We start from the raw sequence: 16,721 nt of genomic DNA, 5'->3' as shown, positions 1-16,721 counted from the left end.
ATGCACACATGACCCTACCCTTGCTCCCCCTGCAACCAGTTCTCTCTCCGGTTGCTGGGTGGGTGTGGCCTACTTGGGTATGGCCAAAATGGAGCATGGGGGTGGGTAGGATTAAGTTAGATGTTAATTTTACATCTGGTTCGGGAGGCATTTTTGCCCTCCCCAGACCTTGGAAGCTTCCTTCGGGCCTCCAGGAGGGCAAAAATGGCTTCCAGAAGCTGGAAACAGGCCCGTTTTCAGACTTCTAGAATTTCCAGGAGGCTCGGTTTTTGCCCTTACCAAACTCTGGAGGCTTTCTTTGAGCCTCTGGGAGGGCAAAAAATGCCTCCTCAAACTCCAGAGGCCAGAAACAGGCCCATTTCCAGAACTTCCAGGAGGTGCACTTTTTTGACTTCCCAGAACCTTCATGCAGGCCCTGCATTTACCTGGCATCCAAAACAGGCGGTGTGGAGATTCCTAGGAGGGTGGCGTGGGGTGGGCAGGGCCAACCAGTCCTTGCAACTACTGGTTCAGCAAACCAGATGTAAAATTAACATCTAACTTATTCCTACCCACCCACCCCCCATGCTCCATTTTGGGCCCAATAGGCCTCCCTGGAGCCTCCTGGGACCAAAAATGGAGCAGGGGGGCATGCAGTACTCCCCCCCGCACTCGCATGTGTGTGCGACCCTTGAGTATGCTCAGACTCCCCCATGCATGCACACCATTTCCCTCATGTGCGTCAGAAACCTGAAAATCTGCTGGCCGGCGGGAAGCTCGCGCACATGCGTGGTGGAGCTGAGCTGGCCAACAGCTTGCATGCCATAGGTTCGCCATGACGATTATAGAGTTTCCTGCTTCAGCAGGGTTGCACTACAAGACCTCCAAGATCTCTTTCAGCTCTGTTATTCTATTCTTATATTTTCCTTGCACTAACTTTGCTGCCTTACTGTATATTTTCCACCCTATATTTGAGCTGTCTGTTTATTTCCCCTATGCTAAAAAAAAGAAATTTCATGTTAAATTAAACCATTCTAAATTACGAGGGAGAGGGGAAGGAGGGAAAGCTACAATTGGTGTAATTAATATCAATGACGTAAGAAACAGGAACTTTAACGAAACGCTGACAACGCTGAAAAATAATTAGTATAATGTAACAGCGGTTTGAAAGTATATGATTCGGATATTCATATCATTACAGTATTCACAGATGGCCTGATTTCCATTTACTGCAGCACAAAGCCAAAAACACAGTGGCCGTTTGTGGAGGAAAAGGCACTCTTTGTTTAAATGGTATAGACAGATTTCCTAGGAAAAAAGTTTGCAAAAAGCCAGCTGTGAAGTTTTCTTCCTTTTGCTGTTAATGAAAGCAGAGAAGATTCAGATTAGGTTTCTTGCTTTGAATTAATACTACTTTTGAAACATGAAATAAAGGGACACAAAGTTTCCTGTGAATTTTTTTCAGCAATAGTAAATAACCACCTGTGCCCCTTCATGATGTACAGTAGTCCCTCGCTATACTGCGCTTCACCTACTGCGGCTTCACTTCATCGCGGGTTTTCAAGAAATATTAATGAGAAAAATTATTCGCGGATCTTCGCTGGTTCGCGGGTTTCTGAGGAAGTCGATCGGCAGATTTAAACAGCCCGCCGAACTCGATCGGCAGGTTTTTCAAAAAAAATATATCTAAAATTGTAAATACTGTATTTAAATACTGTATCTAAAATAAATATTGTGTGGTAAGGGTTTATAAACACTTAAAACAATGAAAACTTACCAAACAATTACAATATAAATACTTAAATAAGTACTATCAGTCGATAAATTCCCCATCGCGGATTTCACCTATCGCGCCCGGGTCTGGAACGTAACACCAGCGATAGGTGAGGGACTACTGTATTCCCATATTTCCATTCCTTTCTTATTCTACAATCTGTTAACCAATGCATTAGAGTTGCCTAGGTGGGCATTGTCTTGACTGAGGCCCACTTCCTCCCCAAAATTCCCCAGTCCTTTACCCAGTGATGGGCTTCCAAAATTTTTACTGCCACACTGTGGGTGTGGCTTGATGGTCATGTGATCGGGTAGGATGCTCTGCCAGCCATGTGACCAAGTAGGAGTGGCTTGACAATCACGTGACTGGGAGGGAGATGGCTTAAACATCATGTGACTTGGTGGGAGTGGCTTATAGGCCAAGATAAGTTTTCAAATAGGTGCTTGGGCTCTTTTATTTATTTATTTATTTTATTACTTAGATTTGTATGCCGCCCCTCTCCGAAGACTCTTTTATCAGTTGATTAAGTCACATTATTTGAATAGCCACAAAAAGGACAAATGATAGGCAGCATTATTTGTTGAGGTGTGCAGTAACATTTTAAGGTTTTGTACTGAACCCACAAAGTTCAGTATGATAATAGATTAGGCAATTAGCTCAAATGTTTTAAATTACTATAAAATTTCAATTCTAGATGATTAATGTCAGACTTTCTACTAAATCTGCACTTCTATTCTACTAGTTTTTCTCATCATTCCTATCACCCATTTCCTCCCATGTTGACTGTATGACTGTAACTTGTTGCTTATATCCTAAGATTTTTTATTAATATTGCTTCTTCATTGCTTATTTGACCCTTATGACAATCATTAAGTGTTGTACCACATGATTCTTGACAAGTGTATATCTTATTTTATGGACGTTGAGAGCACATGCACCAATCACACTTGGCCAATAAAAATTCTATTCTATTCTATTCTATTCTAAAATAATTAAAGCACTTAGGGGTAAAAACTATTTAATTATAATTATAAAAATAAGATGCACATTTCAGAGCAAATGTAATTTATATTAATTTAATAAGTAAAGCTAATGTGAAAGCTTCTCACATATTTAATAATTTGCCCACTGTGCAATAAAAAGTTAACAGTTAGGGACCTGTCTCAAACTTGCTTTTTCAAAAAGTAACTGGACTATCCTTGAAGATGTTTCGCTTCTCATCCAAGAAGCTTCTTTAATTTGGACTAAATGGTGGAGAATGGAAGATTTATATTCCTTCAAATCGTCTGGTTGTTAGCACTCTTTTTGGGAGTTGTTGAGGCTACTTGGAGGTTTATCTATGCCTTCAAGGTACAATGGGAATGGGTGTGGAAGCTTCTTGGAACTGCTGAAAGGATTGTGTTGTCAACATGAGATAAGCTGTGTTTTCATCCTTCTCCCTCTGTCCAGAATGTGAAATTTGTTGTCTTCAAAAGAATGATTTTTGCCTTCCAAAGCAGATGGACTTCTGAATCTTTGTCTTCCTATGTTGTGCCATGTGTTTGTGAAGTGGTTTTTCTGTTTTTGCCATGTACAGAATGCAGTCTCACTGCATTGTAATGCGTATATCATGTTGCTCAGTTTGTGGCTGGGTGTTTTATCCCTGGGGTGGACAAGCTTTTGCCTTAGAGTATTTTGGGGTTTAAAATGTGAATGTACAGTCTATTGTTGTTGGTTTTTTAATTTGTTTTTTATTTTATTATTAGAGTTGAAAGGGACCTTGCAGGTCATCAAGTCCAACCCCTGCTCAAGCAGGAAACTACACCACCCCAACCAGGTGGCAGTCCAATTTTCTTTTCAATATGTCAAGTGATGGGGCGTTCACAACCTCTGGTGGCAGGCTGTTCCACTGGTTGATCGTTCTCATAGACAGAAAGTTCTTCCTTATTTCCAGGTTGAATCTCTCCTTGGTCAGTTTCCATGCTATAAAGTTTTGATTGAAAATCCTAAGGGGGAAAAAAGCCCAAGGTCATATCCAGGCTTTGAAGTCCAGGGGGATATGGGCTATCTAGGAATATTATTTATTTATTTATTTATTTATTTATTTATTTATTTAATTTTTATGCCACCCTTCTCCTTAGACTCAGGGCGGCTTACAACATGTTAGCAATAGCACTTTTTAACAGAGCCACCATATTGCCCCCACAATCCGGGTCCTCATTTTACCCACCTCGGAAGGATGGAAGGCTGGAAGGCTGAGTCAACCTTGAGCCGGTGATGAGATTTGAACCGATGACCTTCAGATCTACAGTCAGCTTCAGTGGCCTGCAGTGCTGCGCCACCCCGGCTCCTAATAATAATAATAATAATAATAATAATTATTATTATTATTATTATTATTATTATAGTTTTAGTTTTTGGTTTTTTTGTTTGTTTATATTTATTTATTTATTATTTATTATTTATTTATTTATTTATTTATTTATTTATTTATTTATTTATTTATTTATTTATTTATTTATTTATTTATTTATTTATTAGATTTGTATGCCGCCCTTCTCCGCAGACTCGGGGCGGCCCACAGCAGTGATAAAACAATATACAGTAACAAATCTAATATTAAATCTAATATACAGTAAGAAGGGGTAGCAATTTAAGAAATTTTAGACTAGTGTAGCAGAATGACTGAGAATCTCAATAGACATGCTGGGGCCTGTCTTAAAGTCTGCAGCCAGAAGTTGGTAATCCTTAATAGCAAGATATCTGCTTATCACCACCCTTGAAGTCACGTGGAGAGTTGAAATGTTGTGCTTACCAGACAGTACAGTGCTTCACTTACCAGTTCTGTCAATCTGTATAGGAACAGATCTGTCACGAGTTAGGGTGTATATGTGAGGGATCCTCAAGCCCAAGGTCATATCCAGGTTTCGAAGTCCAGGGGCATATGGGCTATCTAGGAATATACAGTGAAAATGGGTAGGGATTTAAGAAAATTTAGACTAGTGCAACAGAATGTTACATTCAGCTTGCATGAAATTAAGATATTATTACTGAACTATTTTGGGGCAAGCACATGGCAGATTAATTCTCCAATTGTGGATATTCTTAGCTAACCCAGAGAGCTATTTGTGTATATAAGGCCATAATGTCCTCCAAACACTGCCAGTAACATTTAAAATGTTGTCTGTGGTGCAGTGCATAAACTTTGACTTTATGGCTTACACTTTAACTTACTTTTAAAGAGATACATTGAATGCTGACTTCTGTTTCATTTGCAAAGTGGTGACCGGGGATAGCACAGTTCAGAAAATATTTTCTAAATTGACTCCATCTGTTATACATGGATATAAAATTGCTTCTGTCTAATTCTGGGTGGGATGAGGACTTTGAAATCCATTTGGCTTGTTTTGGAACTGTCTTTGGTTACTAAGCCACAGTCTTATTCCAGCAAAATGATAAGCGATTTGTGAGGACCCATCATATTGCTGACATGGCTGTTGAGATTTCACAGTCTCTGAGGGTAACTGCATAGATTGTTTGCTATTGCCTTTACTGTAGATCAGTCCTAAATGGCAGGGCTCAACTAGCAATCTGTGCGAGGAATCACACCTCACTTTTAGATAAGAGGAGATGTGCTGTCTCTGTAAGCAGTGCCTGTCACAACCAGAAGTGAAGATATTTTTGTCAAAATGTTCTCAGCAATTGATACTGCTGCCCTATCAAAGGATAAAATGGAATACTGATGATACTTCTGCTACAATTTGATTTATGGAGAGATTTGTGGCATTACTGTAGGAAGAAATAGAACCTCTCCAAATTGGTATTTCACACTCAATAGCATTCCATTACACCTTTGTGTACAATCACCCTGCTTCAACTTGACAGTACAAATGTTAACTTTATAAAAGAAGTGCATTGGAACATACTGGAGGAACTGGGTAGTTGCGTGATGATCTGATATATAGTGTTGCTGTGATGTTTATTGACTGCGATGAGGTCAGATGTTCCAGTATATATACAGGAGCTGAAAGATGAATTACCAATTTCCACAGACAACAAAGTCAAGTCAAAGACCAAGATAAATCATACAGAGTGGGTTGACAGCTTGGGATCCATGCTGTCATTTCTGACTAAATTATGCAGCACACAAACCTGGGTTCTCATATAGCGAAAAATGGATTCCAGCTGATTTCTGGATTCTGGAAGATGAGAGGAGGTTGTTTTTGCCTTCTCAGGCTTCAGAAAAGTCTCTGGAGCCCATGGGTGGTGAAAAACAGACCCAATGGCCCAACTAGAAGTCCAGAAATTGAAGTTTGGAAGCTCTGGAGACTTTCCTGAACCTGGGGAAGGCAAAAACAACCAACCTTCCACCCGTCCTCAAGAAGGCTGAAAATCAACTTGAATCCATTTTTCTTCATCCACAGGCTCCGAAGGCTTCAGTGAGCCCTCTATGCATGCAAATAGGGGAGGTTATGCATGAGGGGAGGTCATTGCATTATGGGTGTGAGAATGCACGCATGCGTGTCCTTTTGGTCCCCCAAGCAAAAAAAGGTTTGCCATTTATTTATTACTTATTTATTACTTAGATTTGTATGCCGCCCCTCTCCGAAGACATTACTTTCCTAGCACATTTAGTATATTCAACCACTCACTATACTGAGGAATTGGGTAGAGTGTAGTACTTCAGGTCACTAAAGCTGACTGCTAGATCTGCAGGTCAGCGGTTCAAATCTCATCACCGGCTCAAGGTTGACTCAGCCTTCCATCCTTCCACGGTGGGTAAAATGAGGAACCGGATTGTGGGGGCAATAGGCTGGCTCTGTTCAAAAGTGCTATTGCTAACATGTTGTAAGCCGCCCTGAGTCTAAGCAGAAGGGTGGAATAATAAATCGAGTGAGTGAGTGAGTGAGTGAGTGAATGAGGAATGAATGAATGAATGATTTTTGGGTGGAATTCCTAAAGAGCTTGAAAAACATTTTCAAGATCTAGGGTTCATTTATTATTGTAGTTGATTCAAAAGCCACGTTCAGGCAATGCCTATCCCAATAGAAGTGATATGGTTAACTGATAACCAACCTGAAAAAGCAGCTATGAGTTATAGCACTATCAGTGCAAAACAAAACCCCGAAACAAATTAAAGAGTCTTTAGGGGGGGGTTCAGTCGTTTGATTTAAATACAGTATAAAACTCTACTTTCTGCTGAACTGAGGCATGATGTGACCCTCAACCAACTGTTCATAGGTCAGGGATGCCTTTGAAATAGCCAAAATTTGTATCTGTTTCTAAGGAAAGAACAATGGCTTGTAGCCATAGTTTCTAGTTGTTGTTTATTTTCTTTTCCTAAAGACTACAATGAACAGAGCAGGGACATTGTGATATGAAAGAAATGTATTTGGGGGGGGGGGATTTCTGGTTTTGTTTTCTTTTGCTTCTTTTTTGCTTTTTCTAACATGGCTCATATCTTTTCAACAGACTCTTCACTAGTTGTATAATGTTTTATTGCTCAAAATCAGGTCACTTCAAACCCTAGTTCTATGCTTTGCTGACTCACATGTTTCAAAAAAAGCCCTGAGACGGGTACACGAATTCCAAAGGCTATAGGATGCCTATCCTTTTGATAAGAGAGAAAGGAAAGATCCTGAAGTCTTCTGACGCTGATGGAATGACGCAATGTGACTTGCCTATTGATTTAGTGACCTAAGATTATTTGTTTGTTATTTATAGGCTATACAAGTCCTCGGAAAGGGGGGCACATAAATCCAATTAATAAATGAAATAAATAAAAATATATGAGCCCGCCCACCAACAATTTATAACTCTAGGCAGCATACTAAAATGAGTCTTTTAAAAAAAAACCTTTACGTAGGAAAGGCTGGAAATAGCAAACCCTTCCTTTCCTAAGAACTGTACAACTGAACATCATTAGCATGCTGATGATACTTGTCTCTGTGCCGTTGATGATTTATGCCGTTCATGTAGATGTTAAATAAAAGTGGAGAGAGGATAGATAATAATAATAACAGAGTTGGAAGGGACCTTGGGGGTCTTTTAGTCCAACCCCCTGCTTAGGTAGGAAACCCTACAGATGGTTATCCAACATCTGCTTAAAAACATCCAGCGTTGGAACATTCACAACTTCTGGAGATCCCTGAGATACCTCTGAAATCAGGCACCCTTCTTTTGTCCAACCCACTCTGACTACATCTAATCCTGGAGAAAGTGGGAGAATTATGGCAACACCATGCTGCCCCGAGGTGGCGCAGCAAGTAGAGTGCAGTACCGCAGGCCACTAAAACTGACTGTAGATCTGTAGGTTAGCGGTTCAAATCTCATCACCGGCTCAAGGTTGACTCAGCCTTCTATCCTTCCGAGGTGGGTAAAATGAGGACCCGGATTGTGGAGCCAATAGGCTGGCTCTGTTAAAAAGTGCTATTGCTAACATATTGTAATCCGCCCTGAGTCTAGGGAGGAGGGCGGCATAAAAAATCGAATAAATAAATAAATAATACTTCCAATCTCTTGAGTTGGTCTGGAAGAATACGACAACCAGTGGTGATGAATGTCACTGAAAAATAAATACCGACCCCTTCTCCTGAGCACACCACAGGTCAGCACGAAGTGCAACCAAGGCTGCCTTAGTGCTATCTCTCATTCTGTAAAAGGAGCCCAGATAGAAGAACGTTCTTAAATAAAGCATACCTCTAAATCTCTCCTGAATTTAAAAAAAAGTTACAAACTTATGATAATTGTCGAAGTTCAAATCCATCTTGGAAATTAGTGAATTCGTAAAGTCAGTACTGTATTGGTATGCATTTTGCTTTGCTCTCTGCTGCCAGCTAAGCTTTGGACTTTAATGCTGGATTTAAAAAATTGCACAGCCCAAACAAAGAGAATAGGTACTATTTGTGCTATGTACGCTTCAAAAATAATTCAGAGGACGGGAAGTATTGGGTTCATGTCCTTCTTCAGTCATCCATGCAAGCTTGAAAAAAGATACCATGGAAGTGGATCACAATGCAACTCTTACAGAAGTGACAACTGTCTTTCAGGTTTGTGTAGAAATCTAAGAAGCTGCATTAATAGCTGCAGACAGTCCTTCCTTGAGATACTTTTTACAATGATTTTCAAAATATGTATGGCCCTATATTTATCACTGCTATGCTTAAAAGATTAAAAGATAGATATTAAGATAAAAAGAAATGTGAGAGATGTATAAAAATGAAATGATAATAAATTGTAACTATTTTAAAATATCTATTTTTAAGACTATTATATGGATGTTTGAAACTCAGAAAGCAAACACTCAAGATATGAGAAGCAGAAAGATCAAAAAATAAATAAATTATAAATAAATTATTGGGGGGGAGAAGAATGCATTATTGCGGGCTGCTCACTGTCAGGAGTTCGATTCTGACCAGTTCAAAGTTGATTCTTCCTTCCTTTCTTCTGTAAAATTGTCTGTAAAATGAGAACCCAGATTGTTGGCAAAAATATGCTGACTCCGTTAAATGTTTAGAGAGAGCTGTAAAGCATTATGAAGTGGTATATAAGTCTTAAGTGCTAATGGTTGGTTGTTCATTTGTATCACTTGTTGTGATTTTAATTTCTGCTTGTTTTTAACTATGAGCATTCTCCGTTGTTTTTAATTTGTGCATACAGATGGGGAGTTGTTTGGATAACTCTTTTTTTTCTGAGGACAAATGTTACAGAACCACTGCAGCCTTGATTGCATAAATAGACAAATACAGCATAATTGTATTCTCATTACTTTCAAAAATATGCTTATTCCGTAGTAATGAATCACCAGCACCAGCCACAGATGACACCAGCTACATCCATATCTCAGCAGAACCACCCTTCGCCAAATGCTCAAGCTGCATTATTGAACATGCCAAATGCCCTGACTTCTCAACAACAGCAGCAGCAGAAGCTGAGGCTTCAGAGAATCCAAATGGAGAGAGAGAGGATTCGCATGCGTCAGGAGGAACTCATGCGTCAGGTATTGCAAAAATGTGGGCAGGTATCTTTTCCCTTCTGTACGTAGGTTGTCCAGCACTATAAGTGAGAGATTGCTGAGTAGGGATTCCCCCCACCCAACATTGGAAGATTAGCATCTTTTTATGCACTGCTAAATCTTACAGTCAAGAGAAATCCTGACCTATCCCTCTTTTGATCTGATTTTCCTCTTTCTTCATGCCGGGAGAGTCCATTTGTCCAAAGTCCATAAGTGCACTAGTGTGCCTTCCGTCCCCTGTCCAATTGTCTCTACTATATTTTATATATCTTTTCTCCCATTCATATATCCTTTCCTCTACTCTTCATTGATGTATTCTATTCTCAAATCTCTTCTTCTATCCCTTCCCTGATATTTACCACTACATGTTTTTATTCTCTTTAACTTTCAATTTGTATTGGACAAAATAAATAAATAAATAAATAAATAAATAAATAAATAAATAAATAAATAATTTCCGTCCTCTCAAGGGCTGGAGGAAAGCTCTTGAAGACAGCTACGAAGAGGAATGCTTAGATTTAACATCGTTAGCAATTATTCTCTGGCTGGAAATTTTTCTCATTGGGTTATGTATTTTTGCTTACGCTTTAAGGGTTAGCTTTTATTGTGACTCACATTGTTCAAAACAGATCTGGTGCTTCCTGTACTTGGCTTCAAAGCAAGAACTGTGAACAATTGCAAAGGATGTTTTTCATAGGGTAAAGGAATATTCCACCCTACTGATAATGTACTATGAAAGTATGATTATATGGTTCTACTGGGGTCAATATATTCATCAGCTTCCTCAGAAAAACAGTTAGCCGGTTACTTTACTTCCAGCAGTATTGAAGTTTGAAGACAATTGCTAAGAGGGAGAGAGAGAGAGAGAGAGGGGGAGAGAAAGAAAGAGGAAGAGAGAGAGACAGAGAGAAAGAGAGAGAGAGAGAGAAAGAGAGAGAGAGAGAAAGAAAGAGAGAGGAAGAGAGAGAGAGAGAGAGAGAATATAAAAATAAATAGATGGAAATTGGTCCTTAAAATATTCTGTGTTTTTTTTTAATCTAAGCAATTTCTAATCTTAAAATCACATTCAAGGTGATTTCTATATGTGCACACATGAATGCGCACTATTTCCCAATAATGCATATCCTCTCTATCACAAGAAGACATTTTTAAAAAACACTTTGTGACTATCTATCAACTAGAGTGCAGATTGTTTAAAGGATTGAAGCCAGTAACAAAATAGTTTAGTTGTGTTTTTTTAATTGGGAGTAAGCCCAACTGAACTGGATAGATATGATTTCAGACTAAACATAAGTAAATTCAGACTGCGAAACTTTTGAAGCAGAGCAGGAGGGTGAAACCTATCAAACCTACAGTGTTATTTTGCCTTTGGGATTTGGATCTAACCTCCTCCTTCAGCTATTCCAGGATAGCATTTGTTTATACTGTATTTAGTAATACAGTCTCACATTTCTTGGCAGCAGAAGGAATTATATTTTCTATTTGTGTAAAGACACCAGTTGGCATATCATTTCTAAAGGTTTATTAATGCTCCGTCAGATGAACCCAGAAAGTTATATCAAAGCTTGTGCCTTGAAATCTCCTCCTTTTTATTTTTTGTTTATTGTTCGATTGCATGTAACTGAAGAAACTAAAACTTTTCATTTCTCTTAAAAGCCAGCAATGAAATTGAGGAATGTGATATGAACATAAAATAATTTTATCTAGATATTATTTTGCTGTAGTATGTTGTGTCTTTATTCACAGATACTTTAAGAACAAGAAGTTTTCCTACCAAAATATTTTAAATACACTTTAGACCTTCCCATTACTTTCTGTCACTGAATCTATATTAAGAAAACCTGGAAGATGATGATTATTTTAAAGTATACTAGTTATTGAAATATCAAATTTATATTGAACTTTAACTCTACTTTTTCTCTGTGCTCCTTGTTTTCATCACTAAATCTTGCAAGTCATTGGGTTTTCAAAAATGAAGAGTGGAATAAATCCATTGAGCTGGAAGTTTTAGTGATGAAAACAAGGAGCACAGAGAAATAGAGGGATTAAAATTCAATCTAAAGAACACCAAACTAGTGCTTCTATGTTTAGCAACTAGCCTTAGAATTGACACTGAAGATACTAATGTGGTGTCTTTTAGGATCAACAATCAACAGTAAAGGAACAAGAGATGAAGAAATAAACCAAAGATTAGTTCTTGATAGAGCAATATTGTAAAGAAAGCCTTAGAAAAGATACAGTGGTGCCTCTACTTACGAACTTAATTCATTCCTTGACTTTGGTTCTTGAGTAGAAAAGTTTGTAAGAAGAAGCAATTTTCCCCATAGGAATCAATGTAAAAGCAAATAATGTGTGTGATTGGGGAAACCACAGGGAGGGTGGAGACCCTGTTTCCTCCCAGGAGATTCCTAGAGAGGCTCCACAGAGGCTTCTCCCCTCCTTTTCTGGCCCTGTTTCCTCCCAGGAGATTCCTAGAGAGGCCCAACAGAGGCTTCTCCCTGCCTCTCCCAGTTACAGTTTCGGAGGCTCAGGTTTGTAAGTGGAAAATAGTTCTTGAGAAGAGGCAAAAAAATCTTGAACACCTGGTTCTTATCTAGAAAGTTAGTAAGTGTTCTGTCTGGGTCACCCCGGAAGCCAATACCAACCCAAAAAGAGAAGTCAGACACACTGATAAAAAGCAAAGGCAGTTTATAAAATTCAAGAAAAAACACAGGTAACAGAAAATGTCCTTACAAACAGGAAAATGCTGTATCTTCAGATATATCCACGAAGGCAAAAGTCCATGCAGCAATACAGGATTCTTGCTGCCAATACGAGGCTGTAGATAGCAGACCTATACCTCCCACGGGTCTTCCAAACTGCTGGGCCACAAGCCAGGAACAGAAACGCCGAGAACAAAGCAGGACACCATAACTCCAATTGATAACACTCCACATGGCTTCAAGGGCTTGCCTGCCTTTTAAACCCTGCTAAGGAGGGCCACACCCAAGCCCAGCTGTTCCTAATTCAGTGCTGATAATACTTCTTTAATTGCTCCTTTCTTTGATCTGAACGTCTCTGTCGCATGTCAATGACGGCTTGTGCGTCATAACCTAATGACTCCAAGCTACTGGCTGGGGAGAGGCCCCCCCCCCGGGGGGCTCTCATGCTGTTCTCCTTTGTCCCATTCCTGACTTTCCTCTCCCCCGTCCGACTGTTCAGCCCCCTCCTCTTCGCTGTCCTCCTCCTCCGGGCATGGAGCCAGCAGAGACACAGCTGGTCCCTGAGCAGCCTCAGGCTGAATCACAACAGTAAGTAGAGGCATTCTTAGGTAGAGGTACCACTGTACTTGGATGCTCTGACATATCTTTGATCTGACAGATCAGAATTGTGCAGGCAATGGTTTTTCCTGTGATACGCTATGGGGGTCAAAGTTGGACTTTAAAGAAGCAGGATAGAGAGAATATGGACACTTTTTGGTAGCAGAGGACTACTGAGACTACAAACAAACAATTGGATTATAGAACAAGTAAATCCAGAATTCTCATTTGAAGCACAAATTACCATATTTTGGAATTGTTAAGTGAAGTCTTAGCTCTCTTGAGGTGTATGCTGCTGGGAAAGTTGGAAGGAAAGAGAAGGAGAAGATGACGAGTAATTCCATTAAAGGGGTGATGGGTGAACCATTGGAAGAGTTCAAGGGCCAGGTTTGAAACAGATCCTTATGAATAAGGTCTGTTTATATTAATGTCTTATTGTTAATATGAAATATAAAAGTGCCTAGTATAGCAGTTAATATTTTAAATATAATTAGGCTGCCAATGGAACATCCCTATCTGTCTCCTCTAATGTACTGATGTACAGTATTATACTACAGTTTCTCCAGTATGGTATTTTCCAAATAAATTGGTTTCCTAATTCTCAGTTCAGTGTCTTAGAAATCTGGTATTTATTTTTTATTTTTTTAAAAACCCTCAATATAGATTCCTGTTTGATGCAGATACCAAATGCCTGAAATAACTCCAGTTTGAACATAGGTACCATAAGTATAAAGTTTTTGAAAATAAAAAATTTCCTGATTTTTGTGAAAATGATTTATGTTTTATCAGTGCATCAGAATCAGACAAAATTCTTGGCATCTTTATTTAGTAACTCCGCACCAAGCTTCTTGTTCTCTACACAGGTCTCTGTATCTGCTTTAGGAAACATTCCCCTTATGCATCATGAAAAACTGCGAGGAATCATTGCAATACACAGGCAGATGAATTTGAAAAAATGCCCCCTTTGTACTTTGTACTGTGGCCCTGCAGTTTTGACTGCTAAATATAACCAGGATTTATTTTTATTTTTTAAAGAAACAATCCTGGCATACATTCCTTAATCTGTTAGAATTTTTCTGAACTTCCTGTTAGCCCTCAGTATGATAACCAAGGCTTGAAAACATGGAAGAAGGGTATCACTGTTCAAACAATTTCCTAGCTGCCCTAATCCTTTCCTACTAATGCTGTTGCTGCTTTTGCTGTTGCTGCACACTGTGTTAAGAGAAAAAAAAGTTAACTTCTAAGCAACTCCCAAGTAGATGAAGAGGGTTTGGGTGAAAGAGAGTTCTGAGTTTCTGGCATGCTCTTCTCAGACTTATCTGGTTGACAGCCGCTTGGCTTCTCTGTAGAGATTTGGGACATCTGCAGCATCCCTCTCCAAAATGACACTTCCAACACTACACAACTGTCTGGAGTTTCTGGGTTATCTTCTTTTATAGAAGATTAGAAAAGAACCTTTTGTTTTCTGGCTGCTGGGAGAACAAGCAAGTTGGTTTAGTTGTCTAAATGGAAATATGAGTCTTCGGAGAAGGGCGGCATACAAATCCAAATAATAAAATAAATAAATAAATAAAATGAAATGTGCTTCACACTTGTATTAATCATTTTAATTTCTTTTCTTTAAAAAACAATAAACTGAAAACATCTGGGGGGGAGAAACCCTCTGCATATCTTATGTACATCCTTGTTAGACCTATTGTGCGCAATATATATGCCCACTACAACTTTCCCATTTTCCTACATATTTCAAGAAAGAATTCTTAACTGCTAAATCCTTTCTCATTCAACAGGATTTGTGTTCCCTCTTAACTTTCTTGGTTTCCATTTCCTAGCTCAAATGTGAGCAGTAAGTAAAGTTCCTGGTTCACATGTACTCCTAAGCAAACCACAAAATAAGCTTCTACTTATTGGTGGGAAGAGCCAAATGGAAAGAAACAGGCAGTTTAGGCTAGTGCACTTACTCGTTCACAATAAGATAGGAAAATAAATAATTCTGACTTACAATTGTATACAAATTCCAATGCTGTTTTCCTGATAACATATTGTACAATAAAGTAAGGATTTTGATTTAAATTCATACAGTACTCAGATCCTTAGATAAGGAATGCAGAAAAAATACAGACGTTAAACTAATGTTTTTCTTGAGAAGCAGGTTTGCTGAGACCTTGGTGTTCTCTGAGCTGGGTTGTTTGCTTGCAGATATTTTATTATTAGACTAGGTCAGTGTTTCCCAACCTTGGCAACTTGAAGATATCTGGACTTCAACTCTCAGAATTCCCCAGCCAGCATTCGCCATAACACCATGTCTACAATACCCTCTGAAGCAGCATCCCTAGGCACTGATGGTGTTACCTAGTTGGGTAATTCAACATCTACAAGCAAACAAAAGTACATCTGGAAGGGCCCAGAAGAGTCTCCTCCCTGGTGTCTTCCTCTCTTTGGAGCATTGGTCCTGCAGAAATTAGACTGATCCCAACTTTGACAGTCTTTCCTAAGGCCCTAAAAGTTTGGTTTTGCCAGGGGACCTGAGGAACCCAAAGTGTGATGGAGCCCAACAAGCGGCTTATTGAGTAGATAAGTAAATGGGTGGAGGTTATTGGGGTTTTTTCCCATGCTGTATTTTTATTGTTTATAAGTTGCTTAGAGTTGCTGTGAGGGGAGTAGGCAGCTATACAATTTTTTCAAACAATAATTCAACCCTGAGCTGCATATATTTTCCTCTATATAACAGGCTTTGCTGAGGGATTGTGGTATACAGTAATAGGCTTTGCTGAAGGATTTTAAAATGTATTTGTTAATCCAAATGTGATCCAGAGAATTTATATTTTTTTGAAACTCTTCTGGGTCTGCAGGACTTTGATGTATCATACAGATTGTTTAGACAGGAACAGTGAGGTTGAAATTGTTTTATCCAGCCTGGTAGCTTCTAAATTTCTTAGATTACGCCGATCATTTCCAACCAGGGCTATGTTTCCAACCAGGGCTGTGTTTCAGCCTAGGGAAAGTTACTTATTACTCCATGTAATAATAATAATAATAATAATAATAATAATAATAATAATAATAATAATAATAATAAATTTATTGTCATTGTCAAAAACAACGAATTGTCATTGGCAGCGAAAGTCGTGTGACACCCAGGGATCAGTCCCACCATACATAAAATCAGAATAGGTAAATTTAAAAATAGAATAAAAAATAGAATAAATGTCCCACCCACTACAATTCAAGACTGTTTCTGATGCTTTACTCTTGAAATAGTACTTTCCTTCTTATCTTGGCTCAATTTGTTCCATGCAGGTAATGTAGAGCATAGAAACATAGAAGACTGACGGCAGAAAAAGACCTCATGGTCCAACTAGTCTGCCCTTATACTATTTCCTGTATTTTATCTTAGGATGGATATATGTTTATCCCAGGCATGTTTAAATTCAGTTACTGTAGATTTACCAACCACGTCTGCTGGAAGTTTGTTCCAAGCATCTAACTACTCTTTTAGTAAAATAATATTTTCTCACGTTGCTTCTGATCTTTCCCCACAAGTAATCTCAGATTGTGCCTCCTTGTTCTTGTTTTCACTTTCCTGTTAAAAACACTTCCCTCCTGAACCTTATTTAACCCTCTAGCATAGTGACAAACTATATGTTGTTTCCTCATATTGACTTTTACTAATTCT

At 38.8% G+C, this 16,721-nt stretch overlaps 1 protein-coding gene across 1 annotated transcript in view; it reads left to right on the top strand.

Annotated features, from left to right (window-relative positions):
• The window catches only part of WWTR1 (WW domain containing transcription regulator 1), a 112,207-nt gene that overhangs the window by 76,989 nt on the left and 18,497 nt on the right, over positions 1-16,721 (top strand). The window contains exon 3 of the mRNA XM_070753412.1: positions 9,526-9,731. Coding sequence (XP_070609513.1) covers positions 9,526-9,731 — 206 coding nt within the window. The remainder of the gene's footprint in view (positions 1-9,525; positions 9,732-16,721) is intronic.

Source organism: Erythrolamprus reginae, chromosome 5 (genome assembly GCF_031021105.1).
Source record: "Erythrolamprus reginae isolate rEryReg1 chromosome 5, rEryReg1.hap1, whole genome shotgun sequence".
NCBI lineage: Eukaryota > Metazoa > Chordata > Lepidosauria > Squamata > Dipsadidae > Erythrolamprus > Erythrolamprus reginae.
This window is presented reverse-complemented; position numbering and strand designations above follow the sequence as displayed.